The sequence below is a fragment of the Protomyctophum parallelum genome (genome assembly GCF_964188405.1).
Source record: "Protomyctophum parallelum genome assembly, chromosome: 18".
Lineage (NCBI taxonomy): Eukaryota > Metazoa > Chordata > Actinopteri > Myctophiformes > Myctophidae > Protomyctophum > Protomyctophum parallelum.
The window spans coordinates 23,285,095-23,305,043 of NC_139716.1; the positions used below are offsets into that span (position 1 = coordinate 23,285,095).

General features: G+C 41.5%; 2 protein-coding genes across 2 annotated transcripts in view; one reads left to right on the forward strand and one right to left on the reverse strand.

Annotated features, from left to right (window-relative positions):
• rela (v-rel avian reticuloendotheliosis viral oncogene homolog A) overlaps positions 1 to 6,933 on the forward strand; it is a 285,280-nt gene extending 278,347 nt beyond the window's left edge. The window contains exon 12 of the mRNA XM_083789064.1: positions 6,883 to 6,933. The gene's annotated coding sequence lies outside the window, so the exon portion shown is untranslated. The remainder of the gene's footprint in view (positions 1 to 6,882) is intronic.
• Positions 6,934 to 11,997: 5,064 nt separating this feature from the next.
• nrxn2b (neurexin 2b) overlaps positions 11,998 to 19,949 on the reverse strand; it is a gene marked incomplete at both ends in the record, with an annotated part of 864,412 nt that continues 856,460 nt past the window's right edge. Inside the window, one exon of the mRNA XM_083789063.1 lies at positions 11,998 to 12,938. Within this exon, the coding sequence (XP_083645189.1) occupies positions 11,998 to 12,938 (941 nt within the window). The remainder of the gene's footprint in view (positions 12,939 to 19,949) is intronic.

Sequence of the window (19,949 nt, forward strand, 5' to 3'; positions counted from 1 at the left end):
AGCGTGCTATAGTATGCCGTACGGTAGGGGCTATAGCCCATGGTCGAAAATGATGAAAAACGAGGTTAACATTTTTCTTCAAAATTTCAAAAAACGATGGACTATAACCCATGTTTTTTTTTTGTTTTTGTTTTTTCAAATCCTCAAAAATGATGAAAAACGGCGTGCTATAGTATGCCGTACGGTAGGGGCTATAGCCCATGGTCGAAAATGATGAAAAACGAGGTTAACATTTTTCAAAAAACGATGGACTATAACCCATGTTTAGTTTTTTTTTCATTTTTTTCAAATCCTCAAAAATGATGAAAAACGGCGTGCTATAGTATGCCGTACGGTAGGGGTTATAGCCCATTGTCGAAAATGATGAAAAACGAGGTTAACATTTTTTTCAAAATTTCAAAAAACGATGGACTATAACCCATGTTTAGTTTTTTTTTCATTTTTTTCAAATCCTCAAAAATGATGAAAAACGGCGTGCTATAGTATGCCGTACGGTAGGGGCTATAGCCCATGGTCGAAAATGATGAAAAACGAGGTTAACATTTTTCTTCAAAATTTCAAAAAACGATGGACTATAACCCATGTTTTTTTTTTTTTTTTTTTTTTTTAATCCTCAAAAATAATGAAAAACGGCGTGCTATAGTATGCCGTACGGTAGGGGTTATAGCCCATTGTCGAAAATGATGAAAAACGAGGTTAACATTTTTTTTCAAAATTTCAAAAAACGATGGACTATAACCCATGTTTTGTTTTTTTTTAATTTTTTTCAAATCCTCAAAAATGATGAAAAACGGCGTGCTATAGTATGCCGTACGGTAGGGGCTATAGCCCATGGTCGAAAATGATGAAAAACGAGGTTAACATTTTTTTTCAATTTTTCAAAAAACGATGGACTATAACCCATGTTTTTTTTTTTTTTTTTTTTTTTCAAATCCTCAAAAATGATGAAAAACGGCGTGCTATAGTATGCCGTACGGTAGGGGCTATAGCCCATGGTCGAAAATGATGAAAAACGAGGTTAACATTTTTTTTCAATTTTTCAAAAAACGATGGACTATAACCCATGTTTTTTTTTTTTTTTCATTTTTTTCAAATCCTCAAAAATGATGAAAAACAGCGTGCTATAGTATGCCGTACGGTAGGGGCTATAGCCCATGGTCGAAAATGATGAAAAACGAGGTTAACATTTTTCTTCAAAATTTCAAAAAACGATGGACTATAACCCATGTTTTTTTTTTTTTTCATTTTTTTCAAATCCTCAAAAATGATGAAAAACAGCGTGCTATAGTATGCCGTACGGTAGGGGCTATAGCCCATGGTCGAAAATGATGAAAAACGAGGTTAACATTTTTCAAAAAACGATGGACTATAACCCATGTTTTGTTTTTTTTTCATTTTTTTCAAATCCTCAAAAATGATGAAAAACGGCGTGCTATAGTATGCCGTACGGTAGGGGCTATAGCCCATGGTCGAAAATGATGAAAAACGAGGTTAACATTTTTTTTCAAAATTTCAAAAAACGATGGACTATAACCCATGTTTTGTTTTTTTTTAATTTTTTTCAAATCCTCAAAAATGATGAAAAACGGCGTGCTATAGTATGCCGTACGGTAGGGGCTATAGCCCATGGTCGAAAATGATGAAAAACGAGGTTAACATTTTTTTTCAATTTTTCAAAAAACGATGGACTATAACCCATGTTTTTTTTTTTTGTTTTTTTTTTCAAATCCTCAAAAATGATGAAAAACGGCGTGCTATAGTATGCCGTACGGTAGGGGCTATAGCCCATGGTCGAAAATGATGAAAAACGAGGTTAACATTTTTTTTCAATTTTTCAAAAAACGATGGACTATAACCCATGTTTTTTTTTTTTTTTTTTTTTTTCAAATCCTCAAAAATGATGAAAAACAGCGTGCTATAGTATGCCGTACGGTAGGGGCTATAGCCCATGGTCGAAAATGATGAAAAACGAGGTTAACATTTTTCTTCAAAATTTCAAAAAACGATGGACTATAACCCATGTTTTTTTTTTTTTTCATTTTTTTCAAATCCTCAAAAATGATGAAAAACAGCGTGCTATAGTATGCCGTACGGTAGGGGCTATAGCCCATGGTCGAAAATGATGAAAAACGAGGTTAACATTTTTCAAAAAACGATGGACTATAACCCATGTTTTGTTTTTTTTTCATTTTTTTCAAATCCTCAAAAATGATGAAAAACGGCGTGCTATAGTATGCCGTACGGTAGGGGCTATAGCCCATGGTCGAAAATGATGAAAAACGAGGTTAACATTTTTTTTCAAAATTTCAAAAAACGATGGACTATAACCCATGTTTTTTTTTTTTTTTTTTTTTTCAAATCCTTAAAAATAATGAAAAACGGCGTGCTATAGTATGCCGTACGGTAGGGGTTATAGCCCATTGTCGAAAATGATGAAAAACGAGGTTAACATTCTTTTTTCAAAATTTCAAAAAACGATGGACTATAACCCATGTTTTGTTTTTTTTTCATTTTTTTCAAATCCTCAAAAATGATGAAAAACGGCGTGCTATAGTATGCCGTACGGTAGGGGCTATAGCCCATGGTCGAAAATGATGAAAAACGAGGTTAACATTTTTCTTCAAAATTTCAAAAAACGATGGACTATAACCCATGTTTTTTTTTTTTTTTTTTTTTTCAAATCCTCAAAAATAATGAAAAACGGCGTGCTATAGTATGCCGTACGGTAGGGGTTATAGCCCATTGTCGAAAATGATGAAAAACGAGGTTAACATTTTTTTTCAAAATTTCAAAAAACGATGGACTATAACCCATGTTTTTTTTTTTTTTTTTTTTTTTCAAATCCTCAAAAATGATGAAAAACGGCGTGCTATAGTATGCCGTACGGTAGGGGCTATAGCCCATGGTCGAAAATGATGAAAAACGAGGTTAACATTTTTTTTCAATTTTTCAAAAAACGATGGACTATAACCCATGTTTTTTTTTTTTTTTTTTTTTTTTAAATCCTCAAAAATGATGAAAAACGGCGTGCTATAGTATGCCGTACGGTAGGGGCTATAGCCCATGGTCGAAAATGATGAAAAACGAGGTTAACATTTTTTTTCAATTTTTCAAAAAACGATGGACTATAACCCATGTTTTTTTTTTTTTTTCATTTTTTTCAAATCCTCAAAAATGATGAAAAACAGCGTGCTATAGTATGCCGTACGGTAGGGGCTATAGCCCATGGTCGAAAATGATGAAAAACGAGGTTAAATTTTTTTTTTAATTTTTCAAAAAACGATGGACTATAACCCATGTTTTGTTTTTTTTTAATTTTTTTCAAATCCTCAAAAATGATGAAAAACGGCGTGCTATAGTATGCCGTACGGTAGGGGCTATAGCCCATGGTCGAAAATGATGAAAAACGAGGTTAACATTTTTTTTCAATTTTTCAAAAAACGATGGACTATAACCCATGTTTTTTTTTTTTTCTTTTTTTTTAATCCTCAAAAATGATGAAAAACGGCGTGCTATAGTATGCCGTACGGTATGGGCTATAGCCCATGCTCAAAAATGATGAAAAACGAGGATAATTCTTTTTTCAAAAATTCAAAAAACGATGGGCTATAACCCATGTTTTTTTTTGTTTAGTTTTTTTTTCAAATCCTCAAAAATGATGAAAAACGGCGTGCTATAGTATGCCGTACGGTATGGGCTATAGCCCATGTTCAAAAATGATGAAAAACGAGTTTTTTTTTTTTTCAAAATTTCAAAAAACGATGGGCTATAACCCATGTTTTTTTTGTTTTTTTTCATATCCTCAAAACAGATGTCTAAAACACGTCTATTTTTAGACGTGTTTTAGACGTTTATAAACAGAACTGTCCATCTAAATTCTAAACGGATGGTTAAATATAAGTTCCCGATTGTACCTCACATGCCAGTGTGGCATCGTAGATAAACCTGGGGTTTATAAGCAGAACATTCCGGGTTCAATTCTCCTGAAGAACATTTTCACTGTCCATCTAAATTCTAAACGGCTGGTTAAATATAAGTTCCCGATTGTACCTTACATGCCGATGTGGCTCAAAAGATAAATCTGAGGTTCATAATCCAAAGGTTACTGGTTCAAAACTAATACTCAACCAATGCTGCAGTAATTTGAACTTTTCAAGGCTAGAATAAAAAATAAAAACTCATAAGCACCAGGAGACATCTGCTGATTGCCCCAAGGTGCCTTAGCTCAATGGTGTGGTGTGCTTGATCGGTAGCCTCTGCTACCACCTGCCTGCAGGTTCAAGTCCCATGCAAGGTACTAGTGAGGACCATCGGGAGACGGTGCTCTCTCCCCCTGTTTCCTGAAAAGTAGCAGTTGGGGGTTATGTTTGAAAGAACCCTGTCCACCTAAAATTTTACAGATAAGAATTAGGTCAAACGTTTAAAAATAAAATAGCAATTTGGCCCATCATCTGACAGAAAGAATAGTCTGGGTATTTGCATACTGGGCCAAAACTTGGTTGGAAAGTCCCTCTTTTATGTCTGGCTTCCAGGCCAGTTGGAAAAGGGCAAACTGAGAGGTGGTAAGAGTATGTTAAATTGGACATTTTCATGGTAAAAGGTTAGCTGGACAGGGTTCTTTCAGACATAAGCCCCAACCGTTACATCTCAGGAAACAGGGGGAGAGAGCACCCTCTCCCGATGGTCCTCCAGCACCTTGATGTCATGACATGGGACTTGAACCTGCCAACTGCCTGTAGCAGAGGCAACGGGTCAAGCGCTCCACACCATTACGCCAAGGCACCTTTGGGCATTCAGCAGATGTCTCCTGGTGCTTTTGAGGTTTTTTTTTTCATTCAAGCCTTGAAAAGTTCAAATTACTGCAGCATTGAGCTGTAGGAGGAACAGGACTTGAACATGGAATGTCTGTACTGAAAGGCTGATGATCAGACCATTGCACCATCAGTCAGACACTCTCAGGCAAAGTCTCCTGGTCATTTTGAAGTGATCTTTTGTTCGTTAGCCTTCAGTTAGTAAAGTTTAAATAACACAGAATCATATTAATCAGATGTTTCTTAGCGCTGTTGAGGTCTTCTTTTATATGATAGGGTAACAGCCGGGAATCGAACCCTGGTCTCCCACGTGGAAAGCCAACATCTTAACCACTACAACAATTAGAGTTTTGAGGTAATCAGGCTGAGGCTGTGAGCCACTGCTAGAATAGCAGTAAATGAAGCTCAATAACTAGCATTAAACTTTAGGAAGAGTGGGATTTGAAAATTAACTCTCTGTGCAGAATAACCCCTACTACACCATCACTCAGTAACATCTGCCTCTTTGTACTGTTGAAGCGATCTTTTGTATGTTAGCCTTCAGATAGTAAAGTTGAAAGAATCAAGAGTTGAACATAGAATCACGTTCATCAGAGTGTAACACCCAGGAATCGAACACAGGTCACCTGCACTGAAGGACAACATCTTAACCACTAAGCCAAAGCAACTGCCTATGGCTCAGGGGAGATATGAGACTTTTGAGGTCATCAGGCTGAGGCTGTGAGCCACTGCTATACAATAAAAAAAATCAAAAAACGATGGGCTATAACCTATGTTTGTTTTTTTTTCCATTTTTTTCAAATCCTCAAAAATGATGAAAAATGGCGTGCTATAGTATGCCGTATGGTATGGGCTATAGCCCATGTTCAAAAATTATGAAAAACTACGTTGTTTTTTCTTCAAAAATTAAAAAAAAAAAACGGTATGGGCTATAGCCCATGGTCAAAAATGATGAAAAACGAGGATTAAAAAAGAATCAAAAATTCAAAAAACGATGGGCTATAACCTATGTTTGTTTTTTTTTCATTTTTTTCAAATCTTCAAAAATTCAAAAAACGATGGCCTATAACCCATGTTTTTTTTTATTTATTTATTTTTTAATCCTCAAAAATGATGAAAAACGGCGTGCTATAGTATGCCGTACGGTATGGGCTATAGCCCATGGTCAAAAATGATGAAAAACGAGGATAATTTTTTTTTTTTTTAATTAAAAAAACGATGGGCTATAACCCTTGTTTTTTTTTTTTTTTTAATCCTCAAAAATGATGAAAAACGGCGTGCTATAGTATGCCGTACGGTATGGGCTATAGCCCATGGTAAAAAATGATGAAAAACGATAATAATACGTTTTTATTCACAATGGAATGTTATTGTACTCCTAATATATCATGGAGGTGTATAGTGTATAGTGTCAGGATGGAGATGAGGAGAGGATGACAGGGAGGGAGGGAGGGATGGCCACGCCCGTCAGTGGCAGCATTTGGATAGCTCTCTCTCTCTCTCTCTCTCTCTCTCTCTCTCTCTCTCTCTCTCTCTCTCCATTTATTTTGTTTCTTAATATCAAGACTTAAAAAAAAAGAAGACATGGAATGAAAAGAAAAGCTATATAATATGTAGTCGAGGTCTCTGCTTCGCCTCTCAAGGGGTCCAGAGCCATATATCTAAGGCTCTGAAGGGGTCCTAATAGTCTGAGAAGGTACCATAATTATGTGTTTTGACATTAAAGGACCACTTCACCACTTTTCCTATCTTCATATAATTGGTCTTCACTAATGTTCATGATAAAATACCACCATTTCGGTCTGTCTCTCAGAGGAGGGCTGTGGGCAGTTAATTCCTCATCGATGAGGTCACTGGTGGACGGGTTTCTGAACTGTCCACAGCCCTCCAATGAGACACAGACAGAGGAATAACATTGTGGCATTTTATAATGAACATTAGTGAGGACAGATTATATGAAGGTAGGTTGAAAAGTGTTGAAGTGGTCCTTTAAGCATTCATCATCTCAACGCAGAAAAACACATGTTGTTCTCTGCGTTGCCTTAAATGGATTGTGATATTGTAAAAAAAGGTTTTTGTAATTCTTCTTATTTCTTTTAGGTTTTCTGAGCTCAATTGCACCCAAAAAACCTGAACTTTGAGCATTCAGTAGATTTTCTGTGGTCTGGGGTTTTCTGGCCCAAACAAGTGCTCAGACTTTCCTGCTGTTTGTGATGTCACAGCCTGCAAATCCCATATGTCAATGGGATTTGCCTGCAGATGTCACTGTTTTGTTTTCACTGTTTTGCCTGTTTTCATTGCAGCTCAAAAGATTTCCAAACCCCAGAGAAAACTTCATACCACACACAGAAAATCCACTAAATGTTCAAAGTTCAGGTCATAAAACCTAAAAGAAAAATGGAAAATAAAAATTAATGAAAATTAATGTCATGAAACCTTTAACCGAACTCATAAGAGTGGCCGCAGCACCAGGGAGGGGGGTGGGGCGGAGGTTAGCGGTCGGGATCGACATATGCCCTTACTGGGCTGCATTCAAGACACTTGCCTTGTGTCTGATACTTGACTTGTGTCTGAACACAGCTTTGATGGATGTGTTCTGCCCCCCCCCCCCCCCTCCCCCCATCAAACAAAATGTTTGGTCAAACCATATGGGCTCCCATTGGAAATGCATTGGAGCGGCCATTAAACACAGACACAAGACAAACGCCAGACAGGTGTCTTGAATGTGTGAATGCAGCTCAGTAAGGGCATATGTCGATCCCAACCGCTCACCTCCGCCCCACCCCCTCCTGGTGCTGCGGCCATCTTGGATCCTAAACACAATATAAACAATGGGAGAAGGGTGGGCCCTTATTCATTGAAGGTATGGAATATTACCCATGGCTTGAGGTTGATATGCACCCATGCAGCCACAGAGACAAATCCACCATCAAGCGGTGCCGTCCCGCACCATTACCACACTCCAGGAATCCGGAAGGAAGTCCAGTTCTCAAACCCAAGACGTAAAGCGGACTGGCGCCGTGAGAGGCACCGCAGAGCCAGCAGGTTGCCGTGCCGAGCGTCGCAAAGTCTGCTTCGGGTGTGTTCTCTCCTCCGCGTTATCAGTGCCCATATACCCTATAGGGGGTATGCGTGGGACATCATCATCATACCTGGAAGTTATGCAGTAACACCTACTGAGTGGCAAAAAACTACTTTCTGGCCTTGACAGCCCATACATCCACACAGAAAAGTCCTATTTGATTGTATTAAATGAGGTTAAACGATGTTAAACTCACTTTTCCACTCGATTTGCCATTCACTTTATGCATGTGCATACCCTATAGTTGGGGTTAACGAAAGGGCCTTTCTGTGGAGTTTGCATGTTCTCCCTATGTCTCCTAAGGCGCCGGTCACACAAAGGAGACGGATGTCTCCTCTGTGTCGCGCGGCTCACAATGCCTTTTCAATGGGAGTCATGTGCTTTGACGAGACAACCTTGTTCTCTAATGGGAGTCTAGTCAAACCACGTGACTCCTATTGGAAATGCATGGCAAGCCGTGCGACACACAGAGGAGACAGGAGACACCGAGGAGACAGCTGTCTCTCAGGTGTGAACGGCGCCTATAGGGTATAGATACTCACAAAAAACATGCAGTAATCCCGGCCTCTATATGCCTCCCCCTGGCCTGATGGAGGGAAAAAGGAACTGATTGGAATAATGTGGAGGGGTGTTCCTTCCACCCGCTATACGTGCTACCAGTGAAACTCCCCATCTCCCCGTTAGGTGAAAAGATGCCTCATGCAGTGAGAGAAGTCTGTTGCTCTCCCCAGCTTGGCAGTGGAAGTGTAAGGATTACATTAGAATAGGTAATTGACACTGCATGGAAAAAATTGAGTTACAAAATCGTGGGATAAAAATGTAGAAAAACAAGTCTGCTTCGATCAGCTGACTCAGCACGCCGTTGCTAGAGCAGATTATTGGGTGACAAGACCACAAATTTCTGCTTAACCCATTTTTGGCCAGAACCCCTTTTGGTGTTTTATTTCATACTTTAGCTATTGAAAAATTGCTGATCTACAAGCTCAGAGCGCGGCACCGAGTGCTGCGCTACGAGCTTGTAGGTCTGCTATTTCGTTTTTATAATGTAGTGCAAATCTTTGAATATATATTCTTTCAGAGCCAACGTTTTTAACTCAAATCTTTTCTTCTGGGTGGTCCCAGGAACAACATTTTCAGATGGGGGTCGGCAGCCAATTATACATAATCTTGGGGGTCCTTGACATGAAATAGTTTGAGAACGACTGACATATAGGGTTTTTCAGAAAACTGTCAGGATTTAGAAGACATTGTAGAATCGTTCCCAGGTCAAAATGGGATAAGCATTCTTAAAACGCATCCTGAAAGATCTTTCTTGGTTATTGTAATGAGCAGATTAAAAAGAGGACAGACCACAGGACACAGGGAGTAAGAAGTATATAACCAAGTGTATTCCCCTCTGTTAATGTACACATATTTAGAGTCATCTCACTGGAACACTTTACAATAACATTTAGAAAGAACAGGAAGTTACTGGGTGGTGGGAGGAGTATGCCTGGAAAAATGGAGAGAGAGAACCGAAACCAGAAAACAAACTCTGCAGCGGGGGGTGGGGGGGGGGGGGAGCCTGCCAACGAATTCACAGACCATGGCGGCCATTTTTGTCTCTAGCGAGTATAGACAGAAGTAGGATATAAAACGATAACAAATATAAAATGGAGGATATGGTACGGAACAAATAGACCCTGCTTGGTCCTTGGTCCCCGCGGGATCACATGGACACATGGTTCTGCCATACTAAGAAAAAAGAGGTGAATGAATGTGGAACGAGGTGTCAAGGACGACATGAGGATGACCAAAAAAACGAGAAAACGTTTTTTTTCTGACGAAGGTGGAGGGGGGAGGGGAGGGGGGGGGGGGAGCATGATTTTGTGTTGTAACCCAATTCACATTTTTGCTCAATTACCTAAAAAAAGAAAGAAAAGACATATAAATTTCAGATTTCCCAGAATCAATTTCCATAGTCATGTTTTTCTTTTTGTTTTTCTCCAAATAGTAATGATATAGGGAAAAGACATTTCTCTTTAATAGTAATGGGGTGAGTCAAATATTTAGACATTTCACAAACTTTTTTTTTTTCCTCAAGATTTTTCTTTTCTTTTCATGGTACAGTTTCTTTTTCTTTTTTTTTTTTAATAGAGTTGAGAAAATTGGAATACTAGAGTTCTGTTGTACATCTTCAAGGGAACCCGCGGGGTGTTCGCCTTAAACAATGTCTGGCTTCGTCGGCCCATTGGCTGCGATCATCAGTCCAGTTATTGGGCTTGCACGACGGGAGGGAAACGAAAGACACAGTTGCATTTTCCAGATGCAAGGTACAGTAGCTTTCTCTCCACAGTGGAACTCCAGCAAAAATCAACTCAGAATTTTCCATAAAATGTCTCTCATTTCTCAGGAGAAAATTATAATAATAAAATAACAACAAGAAAGGAACAGCAAACTAAAAAAAAACAAAAAACAAAACATCTCCGTCTCTGAATGTTTCTTCACCTACACCAACGATAATGACCGAGTCTTGCAGCATTGCATCAGCCGTACTGTCCATCGGGGTGTATGTGTGTGTATGTGATGTGTGTGCATGTGTTTTTGTGTGTGTTGTGTGTGTGTGTTGTGTGTGTGTGTGTGTGAAACCGATCTCTCATCAAGAAATCCTTATGTCCATCTGCGCTGCACGCACGTTCGCGCTTTGTTTTCTTTCTTTCATTCGCGCAGCACAATCAGCTCCACAGGTTTTCTGAAACGTCTATACATATATTTATATTTATATAGAGCACAGTTCATTTTGTTTGCTGGAGGTTTTTTCTGCTTGTTTCTCTGTGATTAGTAGTAACTGTTACGGACAGTTGTTTTCTCTGCAGGCCCCTCTGCTAGGTCGAGGCTGCCGGGAGCCTCAGAAACACATGACACATAATCTGCTGGAACAAAGGACGACCAAGAAGGGGGCTTAGTTTTGACCTCGAGATGGTTTGGCAGCTATAAACGTTAGGAGACAGCATCCGTTGGGTTGGTCGAGAGTAGAGTGGCGGTATCGCACATGATTGCTACGTTATCATCATCAATCAATCGATCGATCATCATCGTCATCGGTATTGATTTTTTTCCACTTTCTTTTCTCTTTTCTTCGAAACTCCCACGGAAAGTAAAAACAGTTTATTTCATTATTTTTTTTATCTCTTTTTCATTAATGAATACTACATGCTTGAAACACAGCAGAGTTTACGTTTGCGTCGGCTGCCGAGCACGGTTCGTTGGACGGATGGACGGACGGACGGACGGGGAGAGAAAATAGAACACACGTGAACGAGCGGAAGGGAGAGAGAGGGAGAGAGAGGGCTAGAGAGAGGGAGAGTTACGACGACGAGGGAGACAGAGACGTTGAATACTTTGAAAGAGGTGACCGATGGAGACAGACAGATGTTTTGGAACACAGCGTCTCTGTAAAGCTGGCAATATACTGGTTTCACAGAGCAGCGCTGAGTCACTAATAATTGAGCACCTGTGCTCTCGACTTGGCAGCTCACGCTAGCTAGCCTCGGGGATGCCAGCGAGCGGACAGACAGACCCTCGAATACTGATGGCGGCTCTTTACAGTAGCTCAAGATATTTTAGTCACCAGTCGGTATACGCTTACCCCAGAAAAAACTATACTGCTTCAACGCGTTATCAGCTTGTTGTTGGCACGATTACTGTATGTGTTTGAAATTGGGTGTAACGGGTGTTATAATAACGGCCTTCTTCCCTTTGACCGGTCCTGCCGCAAACATGCACGTCGCATAGTGAGTGAAATCGATAGAAACTATATACGTTTGGCAGAGACATCGAGGAACGGAAATATGACGCATGAAGAGTGATTTATACTTACGTTAGAGTAATAGCATACCAATGTATACTATACACGGTTAAGTTATACTATACGCAACAGGGAGTGGCGAAACGATGTTTTGAAATTAATCATGAGTCAGACAGACACTGCCACTGAAATATATAAATGTATTACGCATCAACTTATACTGCCATGTCTCTCTCCCTCTCTCTCCTTCTCTCTCCTTCTCTCCTCTAAGTGTGCCTCCTGCCTCCGGATGTCACGGACTACCCCCCCCCACTTCCTCAGACGTAGTACTCCTTGTCCTTGTTCTTCTTGTTCTTGGTCACCGTCTTGGCGTTGGCGGCGGGCTGCTTCTCCTTGACCAGGGCGCCGTTGCTCTGCGTGGCTGAGTTGCTGATGTAGTTGCGGCTCTGGTCCACCTGGTAGGAGCCCTCGTCGCGGTTGCGGTACTTGTACATGGCGTAGAGCAGGATGAGGATGCAGAGGGCGGCCGCAGCCACGATGCCCACCACCATGCCCGTGGTGCTGCTGGACTGCTGCACCTCCACGGCGCCGGGCAGGCCTCTCTCCGGGGACGTGGGGTCTGGGGTCAAGGGCACATGGGGGAAGTTAGGGGGGTAGGAGGTCACCGTGCCCGCCCCACGGCGGTGCCCCGGGTCGGACGAGGAGGGGTGGGCTGGCGGAGGCAGCAGCACCTGGTCACGGGTGTTCAATTTCCCGGCGGGGATGTTGTTGTTGTTGCCGCCGGGCGCAGGCGCGCCGGGCTGGGCGGGGTCGGCCGTGGGGGTACCCGCGGCACCGGCGAGGGGCGGGCGGGGGGAGGAGCCCCCGGGGGAGTGGCGAGAGGAGTGGCGTGTGTCGTGGGGGTCGCCGCCGGCCGGGGGGCGAGGAGGAGGGGGGAGGACAGTCCTGTCGGTGACCAGCGGCGAGTTTTTGTAATAGTCCTCGTCGTCCGACTCGGTCATCTCGCCCGAGCCGTACGCCGACACCTCGATGGGGGACACCTCGTCGCCGCCGCAGTCCTCCTGGTCCAGGGGGCACGGGGGGCGGCGGGGCGGGGCATTGTTGGGCAGCGGGGGCAGGAGGGACTCTTTGGTGGTCTCGAGGAGGGTGAGGAAGGGGCGGTAGGTGGTGGGGGGCGAGGGGATTACCGGGTAGCGCGTGGCAATGGACGGGGGGTCTAGGGAGTCCACCGTTATTATGGGCAACACTAATTCACCTCCTATAAGGACAAGAAAGAGACAACGGGGAAGAAAGGGAGAGCGTTAGAGAAGCCATGGAAGGAGAGATCCCACCAGAAACCAAAAAAGCAAAAATAAAAACAGTTCAAATGAAAACAGTGTTAGAAACAGCACTAAAAACTGCAGGTTAGTTCTAAAAAGTTAGTTAATGTTTTTTTTAGTTAGTCTCTTTCTAGTTATAGTTAACATACTGACTAACACTTGTCTGACCATTCATAACATGTGTAAAGATGGTAGAAGTTAACATATGCTGTCCTATATATGCCTGTCATTCCATACTGTTCTGGCCTGTCTCTTTATACTATACACTAGTCTGACTGCATACTTACAACTACTACTACTACACTACTACTACTTCTACTACTACTACTACTACTACTACTACTAGTACTATATGGGATTATATTCACAACAAGATAAACAGAGGCTACATATTATTACATTGAACAGCTAAAAACAACAGCCTATATAATATAGCCCTCACTTCTCCTATTCTTACCTATAATGCTGATCAACACTAGAGCTCAAGATGTTTGTTCTGCTCTGATTGGTTTAAATAAGATAGCAAACCACGAGGTTCAGGGTCACTTACATCAACAAATTGGCCGCATGATTTTTGCATGAAAAAAAAATTACAAAAAGAAAGCTGTGTAAGATTGTTCTCGGAATGTGATAAACAACTCCACACCCAACCCCCCCCCCCCTCCCCTCTTCCTTTTCTCCTATCTTCTCTGTGTTATTATTTTTTCTAAATTTGTATTATTTATGTATTTTTGTATGGAGAAAAGTAATCATAATAAAAAAAAATCCTTGAATAATTCTTTTTTTTCCCCCTATTTTTTTTTTACTCTCCAGTTTCTCGTGAAGAATATGGGCTCAATCCTATTTCCCCCTTTGGCCATGTTCATTTCTAATTAGCTTAATCTGTATGCAAAACCTTAAGACCAAACTAAGGGTAAACTGATGGGCCTAATTTACTACCCCACACTACCCCACAGTGTGCAGAAGACTAGAGCGGAATGAGAGAGAGGCTGAAACGCTCAACACTTAATGCTGTCTCTCTCTCACTCAGACTGGTCTCTAATGCCCTTCTCCCTCCCACAAGGCATTGTTAATTAAACACAAGATGTGTTCTGTATTTAAGAGGAAGTGCTTACGTGAACTCATTTGCATTCCATGTTAAGTAAATATTATCGGGGTGTAATAAGTGTAATTTACATTTCGAATGGATTCAGTGGTGATCATTCCATCGGGGTTGGAAGCCCAATTCAAGTTAAGTGTTAAACAAAATGGGGAAAATGTTAACAGTATACATAACACAGTATATCAGTGACAGACAGGCTATATGCATTTCACTTCAAAAAAATAACAATTTCCTTTTCTTATAAATGACACCCGGAGTTGTGTTAACGTTAAAAGCATCTCTGGCTAATAAGACAAATATGCCTCAAAACATTATACTTGCCCTCTATAACTAAAATGTAAAAATAAAAACACATATTTTAAGTTGATGATGTAATTATGTCCATGTGTGCTCCAGCCCTATGGAATGTATGGAATGCACATGGTAATAAAAACGATTTCAAATATTGTTTTGATGCTCATATTAACCGTAGGAACTAGGAAGTATTAAGTTATGTATTAGCATATGCATTCCATACATTCCATAGGGCTAGACCATAAACATTCTCTATCTGTTTTTATTGTGTTATATTAGTTGTAGAGGGCAAGTATAATGTTTTAAGGCATATTTGTCTTATTAGCCAGGGATCCTTTTTTAACAATCAAAGATACAATTCGAAACAGGATAGTGGGAGGGGGTGGGGAGGGAATCTTCTTGGGAGGGAAAAAAAAGGAAAGGTATAACAGCATTTACATGGCTAAAGAAATGCCAATAGCATCAGCATAAAATCATGACTCTGGCTCTTTGTTCATTTGATGAGGTAAATCAGAGTGTCTCAGAGGGGAGAGGGATTAGATGAAGAAATCCGGGGTATAATATAGTATAATACGATGAGGATCAGAGTTTTTTTGGGGGCGGTGGTTGTGAGGGTTCCCCCCGTGGGGATAAATGCAGCACTCAAGCCCCAGAACCATATACATTTCCAATAATATAAGGGCTTTGTTATACACAAGGAGATGCATTGCATTGATAAAGCCTGTAAGAGATGTTAATAGCCTAAAAAACAATACACATTGAAATTGAGTGAAACATTAAGCCTATACTAGAGCTGTGGAGGGGGACAAAGAATGGTTAGTTATAGTTCTAAACCTGCTATCCAATCTGTTCCCTAACTTCTAATTTCAACGACCGCCGCAGGAACTGTCCTGTTTCCATGGCAATATACACGTTGGCCGTCCCCGTTTAATTCTTCCTTATCTCTCTTTGTGTGTGAGTGCTGTGTTTCACCCGACTCGAGAGCATGACGTACGAAGAGTGCGGCGACATTATTTTTTGAGGAACCAGAATCACTGCGGCTGAAAGAATCCCGAGTTTTGGAAGTCGGGGGAAATCATGAGAATCCCTGGGTTTATTATTATGGAATGACTTGTCAAAAGTTGGAGAGGGTATGCATACATGGGCAGCGACGGAATATTATACGAGTTTTAAGCGTCCCTTAGCTCCCTCCGAGATACAGTTATGTGTGACTGAGGGTGGTAGAGGAGACAGGGTTTGCTGCTATCTTTACCACACCATCTGTCTGTGTGACAGAGATGGTGCCAATGCAATTTCAAGCTGTATACCTGCTGTTCTGCCTTGCCGTCTAGCTAACATTCCGCTCGCCGTGCCCCACTTAACGTGCGCGCCCAACATCCGGAAAGCCTTCTTTCTACTGTCAGACAGACCACTTTACTGAATATTAGCCAAAGATATGTATGGAAATCCGCACGTAGATATTTCACATTAAGTTGCAGGCAGTGCTGTCAGGCCACTTTATCTGCAATATTCTGGCCACTTTGACAGTGTCACTCTCGTCTGCAATGCCAATTCAATACCGCGAGACATGGCACAAAGGAATTTCTGTTGTGTAATGGCTAAACTTTATAGTCATTACACAACAGCCATTCCTTTATCCATATCCTTTAGCCGCTAAAGCAGTGGTTCCCAAAGTGGGGTCCAGGGACCCTTAAGGGTCCTTGAGGGAGTTCCAGTTGGTCCCCACTCCCCAGCTAAATGATATTGAGGAACCAAATGGACTCTCTTATGGGTCAGTAACTCTGAGAGTGTACAAATGGAACCAAATTGGTCCATTTGGTTCCATTTGTACACTCTCAGAGTTAAATTTACTTAGATTTTACAATACAACTTGGGGTCCCAGAGATACATTCCATTAATTAGGGGACCTTAGCCTAATGCATGTCAAACCGGAGGTCCTTGAAATAAAATGGTTGAAAATCACTGCTAGAGCCGTAAAGAAAATCTTCTCGTATGGGGGTCCCTGGTATATCTTTTCAAAATGGGGGGTCCGCAGGCTGAATGACTATCATTTTGGGTTGTCCTTGACATGAAAAGGTTTGAGAACCACTGGCATACAGGAATGTACACAACTGTTACTTTTCAGGAGGTACAGTAGCAAAAGTAGCAGATCTACAAGCTGGAGCGTGTGGGTCTTTTGTGTGACGCTGTAGTGAGATCAATTGGGGCGTTAATTAATTTACAACAAAAACACAAAAAGGTTAAATGATATATAGGAGGTTTCTGCCCAACAACAGCAAAACCTAAGTTCATGTGTTGTTCACGCATGGATATATACAGTATACTGTGACACAGTAGCATCATGTCCAGGGGTGTACGTGTACATCATGTCCAGGGGGTGCACTTGTACATGACGCTGCCTCATTCTACAGATATGCCCCTATAGCTGCCCTATGGGCCTCATGGCTCGGCAAGGCTATCTAAATAATAAAATGATAATTGTTCTTGTCTAAATGTATACATTAAATCACAAGTCTTACTCCTACAAAGCCTGCATAGGGGGCTATAGGGCTGCAACTATCAATGACCTTCTTAGCGATTGTGCTATCAATTACTTTTACAATTATTAAACCGAGAAGGGTTGTTTTGTTTTCATTTCATTTATTTATATCACCAAAATACGGAAAATCGCCTTTTATTATGTCATTCATTCTTGTTTTTGTGACAGATTAAATCAATTAGTTCGATTAACTGTCGCGCACATCCTCGGGGTTAATGTAACGGCGTCAGACCTGGAGTCGGTCTGGCTGTTGTCAGAGAAATAATGAAACACAACCCTCACACACACACGCAGAGGAAGTCACGGCGCAACACGGCTATCTAGCGGCACCATCTTTTCATTTCCTCTTTTCGACCACATACTCTACTGCAGCCAAACGGAATCTAACCGTAGCAACACATGTGATTGGCTCTGTCTTCTTCCCCTGTGCGATTGTATCCTGTTTCTTCCTCCATATGCAGCAGCAGCGACTGGTCAATCTAACACCCAGCTGTTGGTCATGCTGTGAAAAGCGTGTTTGGTTTCATAGGGCCTACTTGGTGAGGGTCAGAGCACTGTTGATTTTGACAGCACGTTTTGATTTTAGTCTCAGTCGTAGTCTACTGGATCTCTTGTCCACTAGTCCCTTCCTAACATTTTAGGCTAAAATGTTGACAAAAGTGTCAATATATTTAGTCTCAGTTTTAGTCATGGTAGCTTAGTTTTAGTTTAGTTTCCATTTAGTTTTCGTCAGTGAAAAAGGGTAGTCGACGAACATTTTTCGTCAGTTGTAGTCGACAAAACATGGGTCAGAGCAGCTATAGAAAATCCATTCTGTTTTTGATTGCATGGGATGGGAGCAGCATTTCAGGTCAAGCTAGATTTTACATTTTGGAAACGTTGTTGAAACGGTAAGCAATCCACGAGGGCATCGCCAACAATTAACGCAGGCATGTTTATGGTTCGCGTTATTTAAGTCGCACATGCATTTCTTTTTGTATAGGTATGCTTCTGTGCTCTGTCCACCTGGTTTGTTTTTGTCCTGAACCATTCATTAAAATAAAACAAAAATCAGTTTTTAATTGTTCGTTCGATATGCCACATGATGTCATAATGGCTACTCAGTCACTGATGAAAGCCTGATGGCTGTGGCATGGTGAATGAACCATTACATTAAGCAAACAGTTTTTATTGGTTTTTGTGTGAGTGTCTTCCTTTTAAATCAAATCTTCATCCCTGACATTGAGCTTCCGGACTCACAAATAAGTTTAACATGTTCTTAACGCAGACGTACTGACATTATATAAAAGACAAAATCCAAGTTGTGCTTGTTTGACAATGATTGTTATTTAAGCCAGCATGCATGCTTATGTAAAATGTGCCGTGTATATGCCGTCAGTACACTGTGACGCATCCCCTTCCCCATTTACCAAATGTGAAGGCAGTTCATCTCCTGACAAACCGATCACATTTTCTCACCCACATGCATTTGAAATATTTAGAGCAACAAAAAGCTATTTGTGGGAGTTTTGAGCGATCCATAATTCAGCGTTGATTACACTTCAGCACAATTACAATGGTGTGTGTACCCTCTCTGAGCATAATGTAGCCTATCTCCTTGTTCACCGTTTCCAAAGTAGCAGCAATTACTGGTAAAGTCTGTGGGTAAAATGAGAGAATCAGTCCTCACCACCTTCACTCACAGTACAGTGAGTCACATACAGTGATAAATTGTCCAAATGTGCGTCTGTGCGTTCCGTGTCGTCTGCCTGAGGTGACGTGATTTATGGCGACACTGACGGATGACGCGCCACTCATAAACACACTGGGCGATCGCTGTGAGGGTCACCTCATCTCAGCTTCGACACCACCAGCTAGAATGATGAACTACTGCACACCAGTGGTGGGCAACTTTGACGATGGAGAGAGGGCCACGATAGTTCCACACTCACTCCAGAGGTGGGCCACTATAGTTCCACACTCACTCCAGAGGGCCACTATAGTTCCACACTCACTCCAGAGGGCCACGATAGTTCCACACTCACTCCAGAGGGCCACTATAGTTCCACACTCACTCCAGAGGGCCACTATAGTTCCACACTCACTCCAGAGGGCCACTATAGTTCCACACTCACTCCAGAGGGCCACTATAGTTCCACACTCACTCCAGAGGGCCACTATAGTCCCACACTCACTCCAAAGGGCCACTATAGTTCCACACTCACTTCAGACTCCAGAGGGTCACATCTGTACTGTCGTAGCAAAAATAGCAGATCTACAAGCTCAAAACGCGTCGCAGTGAGCTTGTTGGTCTAGGCCTAGGGTGTGTGGTGGTTGAAGGCTGGAATTAAGACAGTCGGCATAGCCGATCTGCATCCGTTGGAGATTTCGAAGAAGACCGTTGTGCCTCTCAAATTATACACTAAACTGCGAACATGCTTTTTGGTTTTCCTCTGAATTAATTTGACATCTTCCCATATCTTTTTTTGCACTGACCTCCTCCAAGCACTTTTCTTATAGCGTTTCTTCCGCCCAGCCTATTTTCAAATGATAAAAGTAATTTTCAATGACAAGCTTCACTGTTCTCCCTCTACTCCCACTCACTATTCAGGTACGAAAAAAAAGGAATGAAAGGAATAAAATCACCATGTCCACGGCCCCAAAAAATAGGAAATAGCTTTGGTAGTGGAATGTGTGTGGAATTATTCACAATTTGAAGTGGTGCTGGGATGGCCCGGGAGAGAGGGGAGGGAGGGATGAGTGTTTCAGCAGGGCCAGAAAATGAGATTCCTCATAATCTATGTATTGTGCCATGATAATGTTATGCAGTAATCCTAATTATATTTCTCCAACACATCACACACATCAAATACAGCAAATTATAAATTTTCACTCTTTTTGCTACAGAATGGTCCACATGGTATCAGAACCTGGATTATCCTATTTTATGTTGTGCTTCATCTTTTTGATATTTGCGATATCATGTGAGAGCCCTCGGATGTTAGACTGGGCTAACTGGACAGGGCAATGCAATGA